We start from the raw sequence: 19,001 nt of genomic DNA, 5'->3' as shown, positions 1-19,001 counted from the left end.
TTTGCAGGTGGTTTGCTATACACCTTTCTTCCCTGTCACAGCAGTAAGAAGCATCTTAGCCGTAAATATTTTTACACTTACAGACCTATCAGGACTAACTTCAAATATGTCTAGCCATCTCCTAGAGTGTTCTCGTGGTTAAACTAACTGTTCAGCTTTCCAAAGTGTATTACATGCACTGTGTAGACTGTGAAGATGATTCACACTGCACACATACATACATACTGCAACTGTTAATGTGAACAGTGGTGGTCTTGTGGTATGAGGTTGACTCTAGCAAATAGTGGTAAGAGAGAAACAAACAAACGAAAAGCCAGTGCCTATTGAATAATGCATAAAAAGTTCTCACTTCTTAGCAGTGCAGAAATAATTTATGAAACCATTAATGTACAGCATAAAGATGTTTCATAAAACTTATAACCACTTGTAAACAGCAGCCACTTTCCTGTCTTATGGCAGGTTGACACCCACATTAGCAATTTTAAGACATAGGAGATACCTGATAATTTTCTTTTGTGCAAGAACTGTTGATCAGCGGTATGTCTGGATGTAGTTAGCTGGCTGCTAGAATATTATGCTTTGCTGTTTGCTTTGTTGACCATGGGCATCATCTCTGGCCATCTTATTTTTGCTCAGGTTGCTCCCCAGTCTGTCAACCTCAAAGGTCATAGGAATTCTTGGCAAGGCCAGGCTCAGACAGGAGTCAATGAGTGAAAAAGCTCCTTTATCAGCACCCCATGGGAGAATGAAAAGCTTCCGCTGGGCATCACAAGATGCTCTCAGGGACTTTGCAGCCAGAAGATGCAGTTTAGGGAGTGTAGCAGTTCTTTTGGGAGGGCAGCAGCCTTTTGGAGATGTTAAGCAGGCATTGGAAGAAAGAGCTAGACTTTCTGTGATAGAGGTGGAAAGAGTGAGTATTACTAATTACTTGAGACTAGCAGACGTGCTGCCTTGCCAGTCACGATTGCTCTAGTGGGAGAGTGATTTTTCCAAATGATGTTACCTTCTGATTGCTGACAAATCCTTTGAAGAATAATTGGTAATTCCTGTGCCTAAGGGAAGGAGATTGCTTGCTTGGCTCCCGTTCTGTCTGAATTATTTCAGTCATGAAGAAGAGAGAGAATTTTCCCCAAGGTTTTGTGTCTTAAGACCTTGCCACTCTCTGTAGCAGTGTGAAGGTTTTGCAGTTATGGAAATTAGGAAACTTCGGTTGTACTGAAGGCTGTACTTTAAGAGAGGAGAGATGTGGCTGAGGTGCTATGAATCTGTCTGGGGAAGCCTTCCACACAGGACTGATGCCAGCACATCTGTGATCTGTGTGAAATGAACTGCAGTCTGACATCTCAGTGTGACTTTCTCCTTCCACTTATTTTTTATTGAATGTGGGCATTTATGTTGGGAGGAGAAGATAAAGGTTTTGAATTGCAGGAAGGTAAAATTAAAAAAAAAAAAACAAAACAAAAAGCAAACGTTGGTCAAGGTATTTGTGCAGTGTGACAGAGAACTTGATGAGTGGCTATTTCCTGTCAGAAAAGTGTGAGAACTTTTAAGATGTTAACAGCATCATAAAAAAAAAAAAGTGCCACTTCCTCCTTAGGAAGGTTCAGATTATTATCATTGTTTGTCTTTCAGGTTGATATGAAACAGCTGTGGTAAGTCCCTGAAGTGCAAGCAGTAAATACTGAGCTGGTAATGGACCAGTACAGTTGCTCTGAAGCTTTTGGAGCAACGTTTTGGGGCCAGTTGCACTGTTTCCTTCACATCTTCTGTGTCTGTAAGACATGCAAACTGGGGCTGTCTAGTCTGGTTTAGTCATAATAAACCGTAAGGGTGTTTTGCTTGCTTTAGACCCTTACCTGAACTGAAAAGTCAGTATTCACTGTGAGTAGGTCCCCCCTCACTAAACAAAACCACAACAGGTGATTAACTCCTTTGACTCCTTTCTTTTGACTGTAACTTGCTTAAATTAATGAAAAACTGATGTATGGCTGGCCATCATGGTGAGCAGTAGCCGAGTCACCCATGTAAAAGCCCTCTTTTCCTTTTTTTATGCCAGCTGAAGATTTGTGTGCGATTAGTAGGTGCTTCAGCTGCTGAAGTGGCTTTTCTGGTCAGGGGAGAGCGGCGTGCCCTGAAGGGCACGAGGAGGGCTGCAATAGAGACAGAGTCAGACAGCAGCTTCCCTTAGTACCGCACTTCTATTTGTCTGGTCCTCCATGGTCTGGGGAGCACCAGGAACCTTTCTGTGGTTAGTTGCTGTTAGGCGTGTTTTTAACAAATCCAAGGCTTGGAGAATTTTTGAAATGAAGGAGAAAAAAGTGAATGAGAATCTTCAGTAACTTCAGTGGGATGAGAGTCTCTTGAGGGTGAGATGTCACTGGGCATGTACTAATTATGTATCAAAACAATTTTGTATGTTTTGTCTTATAAAAAAAAAACAAGGGAAAAAAGCACCAAATGAATTTTTAAAAAAATCTAAAGTTTGAAGACTGTATTAAATTTCAGAGAGATCCGAAGTCAGCACTTAAACTGTTTAGTTACTGTCGAAGTGATCAAGACAATATTTAGAAATGGAAATACTTATGGTAAGATGTCTTACAAAGCAAATAAAAACATTTGAATATGAGTAACCATTGGCCTTGCAGTAATAAATAGCTCTTTAAAAAAATGAAAAAAATAATCTTTTGTTTTGGTAGCATATGAAAAATCCTCCCTATAGTTGCTTGAAGTACACATTCAGGAACATAGAGCTCAACTGTTAGAACTGTTGTTAGAAGTCCTAAACTGAACTGAATTGATTAGAAGTCTGCTTGTGATCAGTTTGCACAGAGAGAGCATAAAAAGGAAATACAGGAGAGGAAAGATAATTAATCAAAGTAAACTACTCATTTTTCCCTTACTCGAACATACAAACACAGTTTGGTCTTAAGTACCTGTTTCTCCTTCAGCGCTAGAGGCAAGCAGAGAGTTGGAGAGAACTACTCTTTTGGGACGGGAGTATTTTTAGTGTTGTTTAATTAAAAACCAAAACAAAGCAGGAATGAACTGTGTGGTAGCAGAAGGTCACAGCCTGCCCTTGTAGGTGGCTGCATCTCCTGTTGGCCTCCTGAGGAGACAGCGGGGACTGCACGTTTGCAGCTGTGCTGGGTCTGGCTTCAGTCTGGCTAAAAGGGACTTTTAAGAAAGCCTCTTGAAGGAGAACAGCATTGCCTGGCATTGCTTTAACTAGGTCGTGGTCCTTGGTGATTTCAAAGACTGAAGCTGCCTTCTGCATTCCAGCTGGAGAGCGCAAGGCAGCGTGAGGACTTGCGAGGGTTAGAGGGGAGTTGTTTGGAAAATCGAGTTCTGTGTGAGTCGCTCAGAGAAAGTCTGCAGGGGAGCAGCAAGAGGGGCCAGAGATCTACAACGCATGATCGGTTCAGTTCAAAAATAAAAGTTTAAAAAAAAAAAAAGTTGAATGGCTTCTCAGCCTCAGGTAAATGAAGGCTATTGCAAAGAGTAAGGAATAGTCTGTCCTCCACAGGCAGGGTGCAAGGAGGAAGAACAGACTTCGGCCACTGTGGGAAAGATCTGAGCTGGTGTGAGGAATATTGTGCTGCTGGCAAGGCTAGGGAAGCACTGACATAGATTGTGTGGGGTGTTTACTGAGTCCCCACCATGGGAGGTTGTTAGGAATATATTAGATAAACATGGGCTGGAGGTTGTGCAGATAAAGGCACATCTTGATCATGAGGACTAGGTAATCACTTGGTCCGTCTCGGTTTCCATAATGTGGTTGCTGGGGAGCTAGCCCAGCTTCCTGGGTACATCCCTGAGGATGCACTTCAGGGGCTTTACTGTTATAAAACAGTTGTGTAGTACAAAGACTACTGTACAAAATGAAACTAGAAAAATGCACATAAGTAGCCCCAGAGCAATACCTGGGGTGGGTGTGCGGGGAGGCCTGGCAGCAGCCTCCAGCCCTGCGAAGGTAGCTTCTCCGACGCCAGCCCTGAGTGTCCCTGGGGCACCTGGAGCTGTTGCTGAGAGAGAGCACGGCCACAGGACCCAGAGCCTCAAACCAGGGCTGAGTAAGCACAGGAGTAATGGCTCTGAGGGAAAAAAAAATCCCACAATTCCCCTTTTATTTGGTTTAGTTACCGAAGTTTGGATGGTAGAACACTGGAACAGGTTGCCCAGAGAGGTGGTGGATGCCCCATCCCTGGAAACATTGAAGACCAGGTTGGACAGGGCTCTGAGCAACCTGATCTGGTTGGAGATGTCCCTGCTCCTTGCAGAGGGGTTGGACTAGATGACCTTTAAAGGTCCCTTCCACCCCAAACTATTCTGTGATTCTATGTTTATAGCATGATCTCTGAACAGCTTTCCAAATTATATCTGCTTTATGAGATAATGGGGAATTGTAGTTGATACTTAAATTACAAACATCTGTTTCTGGTTATCAAAGAAAAACCCTAGGTCAACCACAGATTGTGACACTATGTTTCTGTGAGTTGTGTAAACATATTGCCAACAGCTGCTTAGCCTCAGATAACATCAGGTCACATCTGCCTCACCTGCCCACAAAAGGCTCTGGCCACACCCCAGATTCAATTTTATTCATCAAAACAAAACTTGAAGACCACCTCAAATAAAACAAGTTCTTTTACACGTTTTAGCTTAAGGTTGCCGGATGCCTTTGCTTCAAGATTTACTAAAAATCATGCTGTTTTTTTTCTTTCCTTTAATTGAGCCTATTTTTGAATTTTATAGGCAGCTGGATGTGGATGAGCACTTACTTTAAATTATTTTGTCATGTCTGTTTAATCAGAACAACCTTGTGCTATTTTCAGTGGTCCTTGTGAGACAGAACAGAGGTTTAAACAAGTTCTTATTAGTAACAAGCATCAAGACTGAGACACTCATGTATGTACTCTCAGGTTTTGTCGTGTCTTTTAGTAATTTTTTTTCTCTCAGCACTTAATATGGGAAAATGGGAAATACTACTATTCCCATGGTACAGATGAGTCAGTAGCACAGAGGAACTTAAAACAATAGTGTGAACGTCTACGTTCTTAATCATATTTTTTCAGTATTAAAAGATACCTGGATACAGTCAGATTAATCAATTAAAATCAATCAATTAAAATATTTTCATGTTAGCATTATTACACTTCTCTTGTAGAAGGATTCTTATGTGTATTGTAATAACCTGTCTATATCTGACAACTCTAGAGAAGAAAAAATATGTGAGAAGGTACTAAGATTCAGTTACTTTTGCCCATCTCAAAATTATATTATATTAGGAAAAATATATTCCTTACACATTTCAAAAACTTCATCTGTGTTAAATTTGAGTCTAATTCAGGTCCACTTGAAACCCTTTGGAGGACTTCTATGAGCATACGTAAGCACACAGCTAGATAAATAAGCTTTGACTGTAAGTAACCAGATGAATAATGGAAGCCAAGGTGCTTTTATTTCTTTTTGGCACTGTTTGCATAACTTCAATACCTTCCTCTTATATTTTAAAATAATGTACAAGGTACTCTGTTTGTACACAAACGTTGCTACTTTTTTGTTGACAGAAACAGTATTAGGCCCATTCGTTCTAGGTAACAGAGATGGGCGCTTTAAGTTTCTATAGTTCTATAGTGAATCACGTGTGACTTTTTTATTAGTCAGAGCTTAGGTTTCTGTACATTTCACATAATGTCTTTTACTTTTTGAGACTCGTTTGTGGTCACCCCTTCTCACTTCAGCGTGAGTGTGAAATGAGTCTCTGGATCGCTCGGCTGATGCTATTGATAGCTTTTCATGCACTCATCTTGTCCTTTACAGCCATAGCTCTGGTAGCTCTGTTCTTAGGTAATGAAGAATTCTAGTAATTTTTAATACTGCTAGACTGGGCAACTCCTCCTTTGTTACTCTTTTTCATTTTCTAGCATTTTATGTGTCTGTTGCAGAGTACTCACAAAAAGAAGCTTGTTAAACCCATGGAGATTTTAAGTCCACTTAGCTTACAGACTGAAGTAGAGTCTGCATTTTCCTTTTACAGAAGTACCTTGCCTAGCCTTACCAAAAGCTTCAGGCACTCAGGGTTTTAACATTATCTGTCCTGCTTTGTTATTCTGAGTCCCTCATAGGCCTCAGCACAAGCTGCCTTTGCTCTGATGCTGCTTCATTCATAGATGACAGCAGTAACATGTAACAGATGGAGCCCAAGATGTTATTTCCCTTTTTTTTTTCGTCTTAGTTTAAGAAATGAGGGGAAACACTAAAAGAAATGTTTTGTCATGTTTCACTTCCCGTATGGCTTTTCAAGTCAGTTCCAGGGTGAGTATTTTGTGTCACTGGCTGCAAGTTTCAGACAGATTTTCCTCTCTTGAGGTGGTGACACAAGAGCTGGCTGGTGAGCATGGTGTTCCTGCAGTTCATCTCTTTTCACTTCTGGAGGATTATTTCCCCTTTGTGTCTCTCAGTGGGTGTTGCAATTGCTAGACTGGTGTCTCTTTTCCTGTTTTGATCTGCTCTAAGGAAGTTCTGCTCTAAAAACTGATTACATAGAAATAGCATTCTCTTACTCAACAAAATGTGTATTCTTTTTTAAAATCCACCTTACCTGCTGACAGCAGTGGAAAATATAAAGTTACTGTTCTTCTTCTTGTCTTGCTAGAGTTGCAGAGGCAAAAGTTGCTCTTGAAGTAACAGGCAGTGAACTCCCTAGGCAGCTCAGCGCCATAAGTGTGCTCCGTCTGCTCCATAAGTGTGTTGTACTTAAATATGTGCTTAAGGTCAGATGTGGTCTTTATGCGCCTTTGGAAACACACATGCTTTGCAGAGCAGGGATGGACACAGACTTGTGAGGCTTTGCTCAGTAGTCCTGAGCTACCAGTGGCTCCTGCAGTTCCGGCCTGGATTCCTTCCCAGCTTTTCATACCAAGGATAAATATGTACTGAAAACTGCTTGACACTACCAGTGCAGGTATCGGTCATTATGTAGCTGCAGTCATTAAAAGCATCTTGAACTTATGCATTGAAGGTGTGTCAGTGCCCTCACCCCTGTAAGCAGGTACAATTACCATGACTTTAACTTCTTCAACTGACGTTGAACCAGACAGACGCTCTTCACCTGTTACCTGCTGTGGACTGGGAGTATACAGCTGCTTAATTACCAAGCTCACTTGACCCGTGGTAGCTTGTTAAACTCCTGTCTTGATCATGTATATCTGAACCCTGCTAATAGTTCAAACAGTTAATTGCAGAGGAGCGAGATAAAGGATTGGCTGAACCTGATTTAAAGCAGTGATAGAGTTCCTAAGTGTTTCTCTGAGTTCAGTTAACAGCTTGGTTAGACCCTGAGCTGCGGTGGTTTAATTTGCAGTATGTTTTTAAGCTGATTTTGTTTAAATTGGTCCAAAAGACTGGGAGTGTTCTTATTTCACGTTAATTAGAGTAACTTTGGCTGAACTTCAGTTAATTAGGGACAAGTTTATGTTAAAGTGAATTTGTTGTTCTTACAGTGAAATAAGAATCTGTAAGAAAACATGGCCATTCCTGAACCAAGCAGATTTGTGAGAGATAAGATTGTAGTGAAACGTTTATTTCCTAAAGCATGAATACCTCGTGTATTTAACTATGTTTCTGTGATGTTTCTATGAAAACAAACTGCTCTGGTCCTTTCTCAAATATGTGGTTATTCCAAAGTTTTGTAAAATACACAAAAATAGTATGCCTTCTAATTACCAAAGTCATCTTCCCTTGGTCTCTCAGTGCCTTTGTCTCTAGGGAGTCATTAAGCTCTGTAACTGTAGTATTTGTGTGTTGTATTGTAACCGAGATTTGATCTCTATCCTAACAGCTTTGCTCTAACTCCATCCTAGAGCATGGGAAATGACCTTAGTCTGTCTGACACTATCTACCCTCTGCTTTACGTTGTATGCTCTGTACAGTCTGTATTACTATTAGATAAACCCCATGCGAGCAGTGAGCGTTGGGTTTTATCTGTGCATTTTTCTGTCAACCCAGAAAGAACATTCTTCGATTCTTGGATGCTGAAAGAGATGTCTCAGTGGTCAAAAGCAGCTTCAAACCAGGAGATGTAATCCATTATGTACTGGACAGACGTCGCACCCTAAACATTTCTCAGGATTTGCACAGCCTTCTCCCTGAAGTTTCCCCAATGAAGAATCGTCGGTTCAAAACCTGTGCAGTTGTTGGGAATTCTGGCATCCTTCTGGACAGTGGATGTGGAAAAGAGATTGATAGCCATGACTTTGTAATAAGGTGAGTTTTCATCCACTGTTGAAGATACAGCCTACTATGTTTCTTGGACAAAAGCTGGGAGAAATGTTTTACTCTGAAGTATAGATTTCAGGCATTGTCTGAAATTAATCCGAAACAGTATCCTTCACTATATGACTCCCTAAATTTAAATACATGCCAGTATTGTTGACAAGAAGATTATTTTTGCAGTGAAAATAAAACAAGGGCCAGAGGAGAGAGCTTTGTGGCACTTGTTTTTGCTATTTGTTAGTTTTATTCCAGACAAAATAAATATTCTTATTGAGTCCTTGATAGAATAAGTGCAAAATATTTTCTCTTTCAAAAATATCCTTTCTTAGCTGTTGGCCAGTAAAGATGGCTTGTTGTAAATTACTACATTACTTATATGCAGCATGAGGTAAAATTTCAGTGTGATGTATTGATGTTGAACCAAATGGCTGCCATTAAGGTAATTGGAAATCACACATCTAAATCCCTTCACATTGCTCTAGAAATGTATCCCTACAGTTTGGGCAAAAATGTTGATATGCTTAACTGTTTATTCATTCTTCAGAAATGCAGAATAGAATACATTTGGACTTCACGTATCAATAGGAAATAAAGTAGAATAGCTGCCATTATATGGATATAGAGTAGAGAAGGCTGGCCAAGAGATAGGTCCTTCTGCTCTTGAAGCAGAAGTTTCAATAGGTTTGCTTTGAGAAGGGTCAAAGGGCAAAAAACAGAAGAGCAGTGACAGAAAACGATGTAGAACTAGTTGTCATTGCAACTTACTTGCTTTTTTTTTTCCTCACCTTGAAGAAAGATGGTGGCAAAAAAAAAAAAAATCACAAGGATATGGAAAAGTTACAGTTTTTCAGTACATAAAGCAGCATATACACATGAAAGCTCTATTTTATTTGAATGGTGTACGAGCAAGTGGCAACTGAAACAATAACACACCACTCTTTCATTTTCCTTATTTGTTTTGCTTCTACCACTACAGTCTTTCAAATTAGCATCCTTTTTGCAGAAGGAATCAAAAAATAAATAGCCCATTTCAAAACCACATTTAGCCTATGGTATGCTTTTGTAATCTCTGACAGGTTAAATGTGATTCATTTAATAGGACTAAGGAAAAAATCAGATAGTAGATTTTCTAGATGAAAATTTTCTTTCAGAAGGCAAAGTACATACTCTAACTTGAATTGTATATTGAATTTCTTTGAGGTCATCTCCATGCTCTTCCCTGTGTTTTAGCTAGCCTTGAAACTAGGTGATACAATCATAGAGTCATAGAATGGTTAGGGTTGGAAAGGACCTTCAAGGGTCATCTAGTCCAAGCCCCCTGCAAGGAGCAGGGACATCCCCAACTAGATCAGGTTGCTCAGAGCCTCATCCAACCTGGCCTTGAATGTTTCCAGGATGGGGCATCCACCACCTCTCTGGGCAACCTGTTCCAGTGTTCTACGACCCTCACTGTAAAAATTTTTTTCCTAATATCTAATCTGAATCTGCCTCCCTCTATTTTAAAACCATTACCCCTAGTCCTGTCACAACAGGCCCTAAGAGATCTTAACTGATTCGAGCCATCTGCAGTAAAGATAATATTCTTAAAGATCTGTTTAGGAATCAAAAAGAATGGTGGAGCTTAATAGGAACATCAGGAAGTTACTGATGCTAATCAGTTATTTAGACTGGAGAAACGTCTCTCATGGTGGATGAGTAGTAAATTGATCCATATAACAACTAGTTATTCTGATGATATTGTGGGTAATAATCTTTATATGGTTCTAGGAGTAGATTACTTGACTCTACAGCCTATACAGAGTTGTAATACAGTGAAATTTTTGGATTTATAAACCCAAGTTAAAACATTTTAGAGTTCAAAGGTTATCGCATAGGTTAAACTATATGGTATTTATTTATTTATATCTAGATGGGTGCAAAGGTACGTAACATCTGTTTAAAGTAGATAGCAACGAATTTGTATTTTGAGTTTAAGAAAAAGGCAGAGCATTCTTCAGGGTTAGTTTCCTCCATTCCTCTTCTTCCATTTAAGAAAAATTGTAGGCAACATGATATGTAATCAATCACAGGATCTCATGGTACTGACATACTTAGTAACCACTCACCTCTGTTGCTATTAGGATTCTGGTATGAAAATCTACCATGACACTCTGTTAATCTGCTTTCAGCTGACTTCTAGAGAAGTAAGATGCACTCATTCTACTTGCCACCTGACGTTGTTCTGAAAAGCAGAACATACTGTATGTACAGTATGCATGCAGCTAGGTGTATAGGCTGATGAACAAAATTTTTGTAGAATCTCCTCATACCGGGTGCGATTATGCCTGTGTGCTGTGACTAGTATGCCATACTGTTTTGGTTAAATATATTATCCAGTTAATTTTCATAGTACTCTTATGTTCCTTTTGAGATCTGAAACAAAAGTGTGTGTTTTTGGCAGAGTTGTTTTTCATAACAGCAGTTCTAACTAGAGCTAACACCAAGAATACCATTGATTTAATGATAAAACTGATACTGAAGATCTGTGAAAGTGAAGAGGACAAAACAGACATCCAGCAGTATTTGCATTACAGTACAATAAACTCAAGATCTTGAACTATGATGCTCCTGTAAAGGTGAAGATGTTAATAGTAACTGATAAAGACACAGAATATACTCTTTATTAAGGGTTAAGAAGAATGTCAGCACCTAGCACTTCAGTTAATTTAAGCTTGATAGTATCTGTGAATGTCTTTGAAAGTCATTCAAAGTTACCAATAACTGTCCATCTTCCTTTGAGATATTCCAGCATATTCAGTGTCTTCTATATAACAATGTCTCTCAAAGAACATTGATCTGACAGGTATAGGATGATTGGAATACTTCTATTACAAAAAATGTTTAAAAAGAGACACCTGAAGTGGAGTCAAATAATAAGCATACCTGCAAGCCAACATATAATTCTGTCAGCAAATTTTACAAGTAAACAATACGGGCCTTCTTCTTTAGACATCTGTGAAAATGCATAAATAATGGTCTTTTTTTTGCAGGCAAGGTAATATCTTGTCAGCATAAGCAGATTTACTATATTTATTGAACATTTTAAAATGGCTTGGTTTTAATTACTTGAATCACATAAAGCCTTATTTTGTTCTCAACAGCATGAGAAATCAAAAGTCTAGGGACGTATCTTCTGCTAGGATAAAATGCATTAGTTCTCCAAGTTTAGAGAAGACATGCCTATTTTGACAGTAGAAAATGTGACCCATCTAGTTGAAATGGGAAGCAAGGAGACTCTTTGCTATTAAAAAAAAAACCAACTGTGCTGACTATAAACTATTTCCTGTTTCCCATATTCCTTTCCTCTTACGTTTTTACACCCTACTAAGTGACTATGGATCTTTGCACCTCTACTACTTTTGTAGTGGTGAGCTAAAGCATGCTGCATTGTGATACTATATCCAGAAAGGGTCTGAAGCATTCCAGAATATCTGATTCCGTAAAATAAATAAGAATGAAAACAGGAGATAATCAGCCAGATTACATTTGAAATGTATAAAAGGCACAGTGCTGTTGCTGGAGCTGTTTTTCGCATGGTACTGTTTTCAGCTGTTTCTCTAATTGTTGGGTCACGTATACATTGCTCACTCCCCGAGATTTAAATACGATTCAAATAAACATAAAACTCCAAACCTAGTAAGTAATCTTGTGGGTTTTTTTTCCTGCTGACACTGCTTCTGGAAAAGTCAGTTTCATTTCAGTTGGGCTGTATGGAGAACAGGCCTGTTGAGTGAAGCTGTTTGACTAGCTTAGGAATTCTCTGACAAGGAACAGTTGTGGCAGGATATTAATTGCTTCTTTCTTTGGACTGAAGTGCCTACTTTATACCTAACAACTCCTCTTTCTCCTCTTGGAGCGTTTTCTTGCTAACTCTGTTGACATCTACGATTTGAGTATTTTTGCCATCCTTGGTGATAATGATCTCTTATGAGGCCAGGCTGAGAGAGTTGGGGCTGTTCAGCCTGGAGAAGAGAAGGCTCCGGGGAGACCTTATAGCAGCCTTCCAGTACCTAAAGGGGGCCTACAAGAAAGATGGGGAGAAACTCTTTATCAGGGCCTGTTGTGATAGGGCAAGGGGTAATGGTTTTAAAATAAGGAGAGGTAGGTTTAGACTAGATAGAAGGAATACATTTTTTTTTTTAGGATGAAGGTAGTGGAACACTGGTTGCCCAGAGAAGTGGTAAATGCCCCATCCCTGGAAACATTCAGGCCCAGGTTGGACGAGGCTCTGAGCAACGTGATCCTGTTGGAGATGTCCTTGCTCCTTGCAGGGGGGTCGGACTAGATGACCCTTGAAGGTCCCTTCCAATCCTAACCATTCTATGATTCTATGTTACGATCGGAAGACAGCGTATCTCTTCAAGAAGAAGGACAGACCTTCCAACCATACCATGGAGGTGTGATTGCTCATTTCAGGAGAACAGTTTAAATTTCTCTGCTAATCTTAATATGTAAGCAGAGAGTGGTAGTAGCTTCTTTCTTCTGTGTTTTTCCTTCAGCTGATAGGAAAAAACAGTCATGCATTTGTCAGAATAAAAAGATTTAAGATGTTAATATGCTTACATTCTGGAACTTTTTTTCTTTTTGTAGCTTGTGTCAGCTTTCATGTCGAAGTATTTATTTAATACACCTTGCTTGGAGCGGAACTATTGTGCCAGTAGAGCTGGATGCTGTGAGCCAGCAGATCTGCTGAAATCAAATTTGCCAGTTTTACAGACTTATTTTAAAATGTGATTCTTCCCTTAAAAACAACATTTAAATACATCATGCCTGGCTCATTAGGCCTTTTTCAGCTCTCAAATGTGGCAGCTCTGTTTTTACCCTGTCTCTTCCTACAAACTGTCACAGTACATTGAAACATTAAAAGAAAGCAGAAGAAAGGCAGAAAGCTGTTGTCTTCAGATGTTCTTGCTCAGTAATTTGGGTGCCTGAGAAAGGGGGAGAGCCAGTGTAGCTGTTCAGTGTTTGCAGTCAAGTTAGACATGGGTGGCCTCCACCACAGGAGAACCTTGGAGAAGTCCTGACTTCCTGTGGCCACATTTTCAGTTTTTGGCTTAGCTCACGACTTCTTCAGCTGCCAGGAGCGTCTTTGCATGACCTCTACTCCAGGCAGCCCGTGATAGGTGACAGCTGATGCAGAGATGTCGTCTTAGGAAGCTGAATCTCTTGCTCATTCAGTACATAGCACCTGGTGCTGCCTGCACTGATGGGCCACAGTACTGGGTACCCTTCAGAAGCATTTATAATTCCAACTTTGATGCAACGTCCTCTCTCCCCCCCCCCCCCCCCGCCAAAATGGAGTTAATTCTTAAGTAGGTGATACAGGAGGCGATTTAAGGACATAAGTTTAGAAGGCTAAGGAAGCAGCAGTAAGAAGTGACTTCTGTACATAGATATAAATATTTATATATTATAATTATTAAATATTTTAATCAATATACAGATTAAAGATTCTGAAGTGGTTTCTTAAATAAATACGTGTCCTATGGGCATCCATATGTAAAGCACATAGGGTTAGCCTGACTCTTTCGATAACTATCCTGAGATAAAAGGATAAAATTATTTTGAAGTTGCTTACTTGCATTGTTGATAATGCAGAGCTTTTAATATAGCGGTTTTCTGAACAGTTTCAAATGCAGGAAGGCTTCACTAATCCATTTGTTCACTGACATTTTTAACCCTTTCTGTCTCACGGTGTTCTAGAACTGTTCTAAAGATCTCTGTATCAGAATAGTAACACTCCTGTAGCATTTTGATAATTGCCCCATAGAATATGCCCATTATAGACAGTAACTTGAAAAGGTATTTTCACATAAAAAGGCAAAGATGCAGGCATTCAGGAAACGACTAAGTTTCATTTCTCAGGTTTTCTTACGTTAAAATATTCTCAATGTTTCACTGCTGTAGTTTTTTTTTTTCCATATGCAACAAACTTTCAGTGATAGAAATGCCTTTATTTTGGTGTCAAAGTAATGGTGTTGGAAAGAACAGTAAGACTCCGTAATTGAAGAGTAATGTTGCAGCAAGGACTCACAATAAAGAGGTAAATGATGTGTTTTGCCACTGTTTCAGAAATACCACTTAGACCTTTTCTGTCACTTCACTATGCTGTGTCAATTAAGGATTACTTGCATTTCAGTCACTGGCGTTCAGAAAGATGCTAGGAAGAAATAATTTAATGATTATCATTATAGATTATAGTTTGGGCAACAAAAAGTGATGAAGTTTATTAGCAGGTGATGTTACGAAAATGCGTCTTCTAACTAAAGCGAAATCAGACATAAATTCAGTATTTTTGTGGACTTGTGTTATAAAAGGGGATATCAGGTCAATAGTGGTGTATTTTACATGGCACATCTTAAAAGACAGCTGTGATTCCTGTGTGTGAATAGAATCCGTAATTATGCTGTACCTGAGTCTCTACGCAGCTTGCAGCTCTCATGAGATGTTCTCTGTTGTGCCATGCAGAGGATGGGATGAAGTGGAATACATCAGGGGTTTCCCTGCTAATCCAGGTCCCTGTAGTTAATCTGAAGCAATTTTAGTTTTATCAGGAGCCAAACAAATATACAGAACATAGGAGAGTCCATGCATTTTACTAACCATTGGATTCAGCAGGGAGGGATGGAAGACTTGTGCATGGTTTTTTTGGTTTTTTTTCGTAAATCTCTCTTTTTTGGTTGTATGTGTATGTGAAAGCTGTAACAGTGCTGCTGCACATCTTTATTTGAAGAACCAGATTAAATGCTACATATAAAGTGGTATTAGGGTGATGTGCTTCCTGCAGATCGACTGGGTAGAGAGTACTCCAGCTTTTCGGTTGTCTGCTGCCTTGGACTTAACTTTTTTTTCCCTCCTGTGTGCTTGAGCCTTGAATTTTACTTTCACATACAAGTGTTTCTTAAAGTGTCAAGAATCTTTGAATTCAAAATTGCAATTTTGATTCTTAACAGGAATCTGGATATGAACCTGAATATAAAAGCTTGCAGACTATTCAGGAAAGTGTGTGTATAATTGATACTAGTTTAGGTAATGCCTTATGTTTCAGAGAGGTTTAATGTCATGTCTTCCAGCAACAATCTAATTTTTCATTTTTTGGCTTCTCAGAGTGTATGTGGTTAATACGTGTATTATTTTTGGCTTTGCTCTGCAATGAGAAGATATTAATGAAACAAAGCATTTAGAGTGGTTTCTAAGTATGTATTTCAACCTGTAAACCTCAAGTGCATAGATTGCTAAAGAACTAACAAGTGTACATATTCATGCCAATTCTTGCATTATTATTATGTGAAGAATATTCTTTTAGTTCTCAATGTCAAATAAAATGGAAATAGTAATCACTTTCAAGCAAATTTTTATTACTTTTACTTAAAATTAGCTTGAAAAAGAGTACCCACACATGGCCACAAACATTGTATACTGACATACACATGAGCTGTATGTTTTTTAGTGACTAAGCAAGCTCAACTGAATCTCTGTGGAATAACTGACTTCTCATTTGAGTGTATTTTTGTGAATATGATTTTATTATTTACTTTGTTAAGCTCTGCTTTCTAAAAGACTAGGTACATTATGGATGTTTGGGCCATAAAGGTGTCCCAGCAAACCCAGGGTTGATTACTTTGATGTAAGTGTGGTATAGCAGCACTTACTCTGTTATTTAGTCTTTTCTTACGGCATGCAACTCCAGCCATTGACAGTTTGGTTCTTTTTTTCCCCACACTTTTTCCTAGTGTATCCCACTGTAACTAATATCTGCAAAAGAGAGTTGTGGAAGAAGCAGGTTTTCAATCACTGAGACTTTTTTGTCTGTCTATCTTTAGAATATCAGTTATTCTACAGATACTCAAATACCATGTGGTATTTCAGACATGAGCTAATTTTTCCCTTTTACCGCAGATCTGTTTTTAGTGATAGCATTGCAGTGGGTGTTCCCCTTGAAAATCTTCAGCTGTCACATTGAAAGCTTCTGTATGGGAACCTCTGCATTTTTACTATGAATGTTTTGTGTATATATATATATACATTTGCCTTTCAGTATTATGATTATACATGAATATTATGTAAATTAGGTGGCCCTGTAAAATTACCTATTACCTAACTAATATAATTGATGCCTGATAGTAAGTTTAGGCTAACTACCTTGTGGAAATGGCTGTGCTAAGGTTTTGGATATGGTCAGGGCTGATGTCACGGGAAGAACAGGGACTGCAGCACTAATTTGAGGTACCTTGCATATTATTGCCTATGATACTACCAGTCACACAGATTATGAACATTTACCACTTACTGAGGTTTTTTCTAACCCAGTCTCCCAAATGTACCAATCTTTGTCTCATTAGACCAGTCTCTGAATGCTTCTACTGCGGAGAGTGCTTAGAAGAAGTAAGGGAGCAAATAATGACTCTAATTAGTTGCTAGTTTAGTGCAAGGGAAAAAAGGAGAATCAAGAGCTGTTCACTGGAAACAGTCAATAGCCTGGGCTCAGGAGAAGGAGGCTTACAAACTTTTATATGATGTGATACATATTCTTAGTGCTCACATTTGCAGCTGTTGGCTTAATTGCTCAAATCAATTTTCAGTGCTATGTGTGACTGTTTATTTCCAACCTGTTCTCATATTCTCAGTGTTAGTAACCTCATAGCAAGTTTGTCCTGCTCAGTTTTGACCTGCAGCCTGCTTGCTTACAGGCTGACTAACATGAAGCCAATACTGAAGGTTTTTTTGGAATGAATGGAAGGTAATAGTATGTTGTAGAAAATTGTGCTTTAGAGTCAAATTTTAAGCAATCATATAGTTGCAAGGTATTAATAATGCAGCATGTAAGAAAGAGGAAACTCAGTAAATTACAGTCTTGCATTTACTCTTCCTGCTGGATTTGATATAGCAATGAAAACTTAAAAAAAAAAAAATACTTCATTTGTTGTGTGCAATTTCCTAGGCAGGTGTAATGGTAAAGCTTGTGGTGCAGAGTCTTCCTCACCTCATCACTTTTGTGGATATATTTGGCATTCCGTGCCTTACAATAAATGAGCTAGAATTAAGGAATATGAAAAGGGATGGCTAGGCATTGCCTATTTCAAAGTTGTTCAGTTAATAGTCTTATTAATTTGACTTAAAATAAGTGTATGTTTATGTGTGTCTCTGAATACAAAGTTTTCTTGAAAGGGTCATGAGAATTGATAGGAGATCATTGATGTCTGCTAACACACTTAAAAATTCCAACAACAATGTGAAGCTGACATAATGCATAAAGATGCATTAGGGGTTAAGATAAAAGCTCTGAAACGGGTAAAAAAAAAAGCTATTTACATATACACAGGTCTGTATGCAAATACACAATAGCTAGCTTTATCAGCCATGAAACATACCTTTCTATGAAATTTTATTGAACTCATCTGGAAATATAAATTATCTGGTACTAGCAGTTTAGGATAAGTGTTAAAGTTCATCACTTTAGCACCTAAACTCTTGAAATCATATGGAAACACTTCTGACATAACTGCTCCATTTACTCCCTCATAAAGAATGTGCTGATTTTAATTGATGGGGTTTAGGAGGTGTTTGTCTTTCGGTTTGATTTTTTTTTTTCATTTATTTTTAGATTTTATGCAACACCAAACTTTTGACAATTCCAGGTTATAGGTTCATGCATTAAGTTTTTTAGAAACAATTTTCAAAGCCAGTATTAAAATCAGTGGGAGTTTTTCTTGTGCCCTAACTACAATTTTCTGAAAGATATTACTCTTAGCATCCTGTAATATATGCGGATTGTTTGTGGAATAGATGTATAAAGGTACTGAAGAATGTAAATCCATTTCCTGAGAAAGCTTACATCTGCCCACGTGTCATCAGAAACTTGGATGGCTTTATCTTCTAGGAATATAAAGGTTTTATGGTCTTCAGAACATTTATTTCTGGAGAAGATAGGACCGCTTCTCTAGTTGATAATTACAGAATGAAAATTATGTTCTGAGAAATAGGTGTTATCAGTCAGTACTACATCATTAGTTGGTGTTAATAATATTGCCCTGCTGACTTCAGTTATTTTTATACGACATTGGAGATCTGGCCATTAGAAGATGCGCGAAGATAAGATTAAGTAAAAACCTTACTGTATCAGAACTGTATTGTACTGCAGAACTACAAAAATACTATTTATATGAGGAATATAATAACATACAAATGTTTTGAAGGACCTAGTTCCAATAATGCTTCTTAGCTTCCTTCACCTCAACAGAGCCAATTGTTAAATTGTGAAAATACTGTGTTGAGATACTTACTTGGGGCATACTAGCTACAGGCCAATTTGCCGAGGATGTAGTGGAGGTGATTTGTTTCAGTCAGATCATACTGGTCACTGGAATCACAATTAATTTCTGATTTTCATTTTGTCCCCTGCATGCAGTGCTACCCATGAAGTATGCTGCCTCTGTGCGATTACATATGTATGCATTTATATAACTGAGGTAAAAAACTATGCTGAACAAAGGTCTAATGAGGCATTTTTCTCAAGCCTAGAAAAAGCGCAAAGCCTATTGCAAAGTTAAACCAAATTTGAAAATGAGACATCAAGGAAAAATGGAAAGGTTAATTCTTTTTTTCCAAAAGTTTCATTTCTAAGTGAAATGAAAATACAAAATTTCAAAACATACCATCAGCTGCAGTGCTAATACCAAAAACAAAAT

The 19,001-nt window shown here is 38.6% G+C and overlaps 1 protein-coding gene across 2 annotated transcripts in view; it reads left to right on the top strand.

The window, feature by feature from the left end:
* Positions 1-19,001, top strand: part of ST8SIA4 (ST8 alpha-N-acetyl-neuraminide alpha-2,8-sialyltransferase 4) — a 57,018-nt gene that overhangs the window by 7,723 nt on the left and 30,294 nt on the right. For both annotated transcript variants that reach the window (XM_086770826.1, XM_086770825.1), the window contains one exon: positions 8,008-8,265. In XM_086770826.1, the coding sequence (XP_086626952.1) occupies positions 8,008-8,265 (258 nt within the window). The remainder of the gene's footprint in view (positions 1-8,007; positions 8,266-19,001) is intronic.

The sequence above is a fragment of the Chlamydotis macqueenii genome, chromosome Z (assembly GCF_036417535.1).
Source record: "Chlamydotis macqueenii isolate bChlMac1 chromosome Z, bChlMac1.mat, whole genome shotgun sequence".
In the NCBI taxonomy this organism is placed as follows: domain Eukaryota; kingdom Metazoa; phylum Chordata; class Aves; order Otidiformes; family Otididae; genus Chlamydotis; species Chlamydotis macqueenii.
The sequence above is the reverse complement of the archived record's forward strand: the minus strand, read 5'-3'. Positions and strand labels throughout refer to the sequence as shown.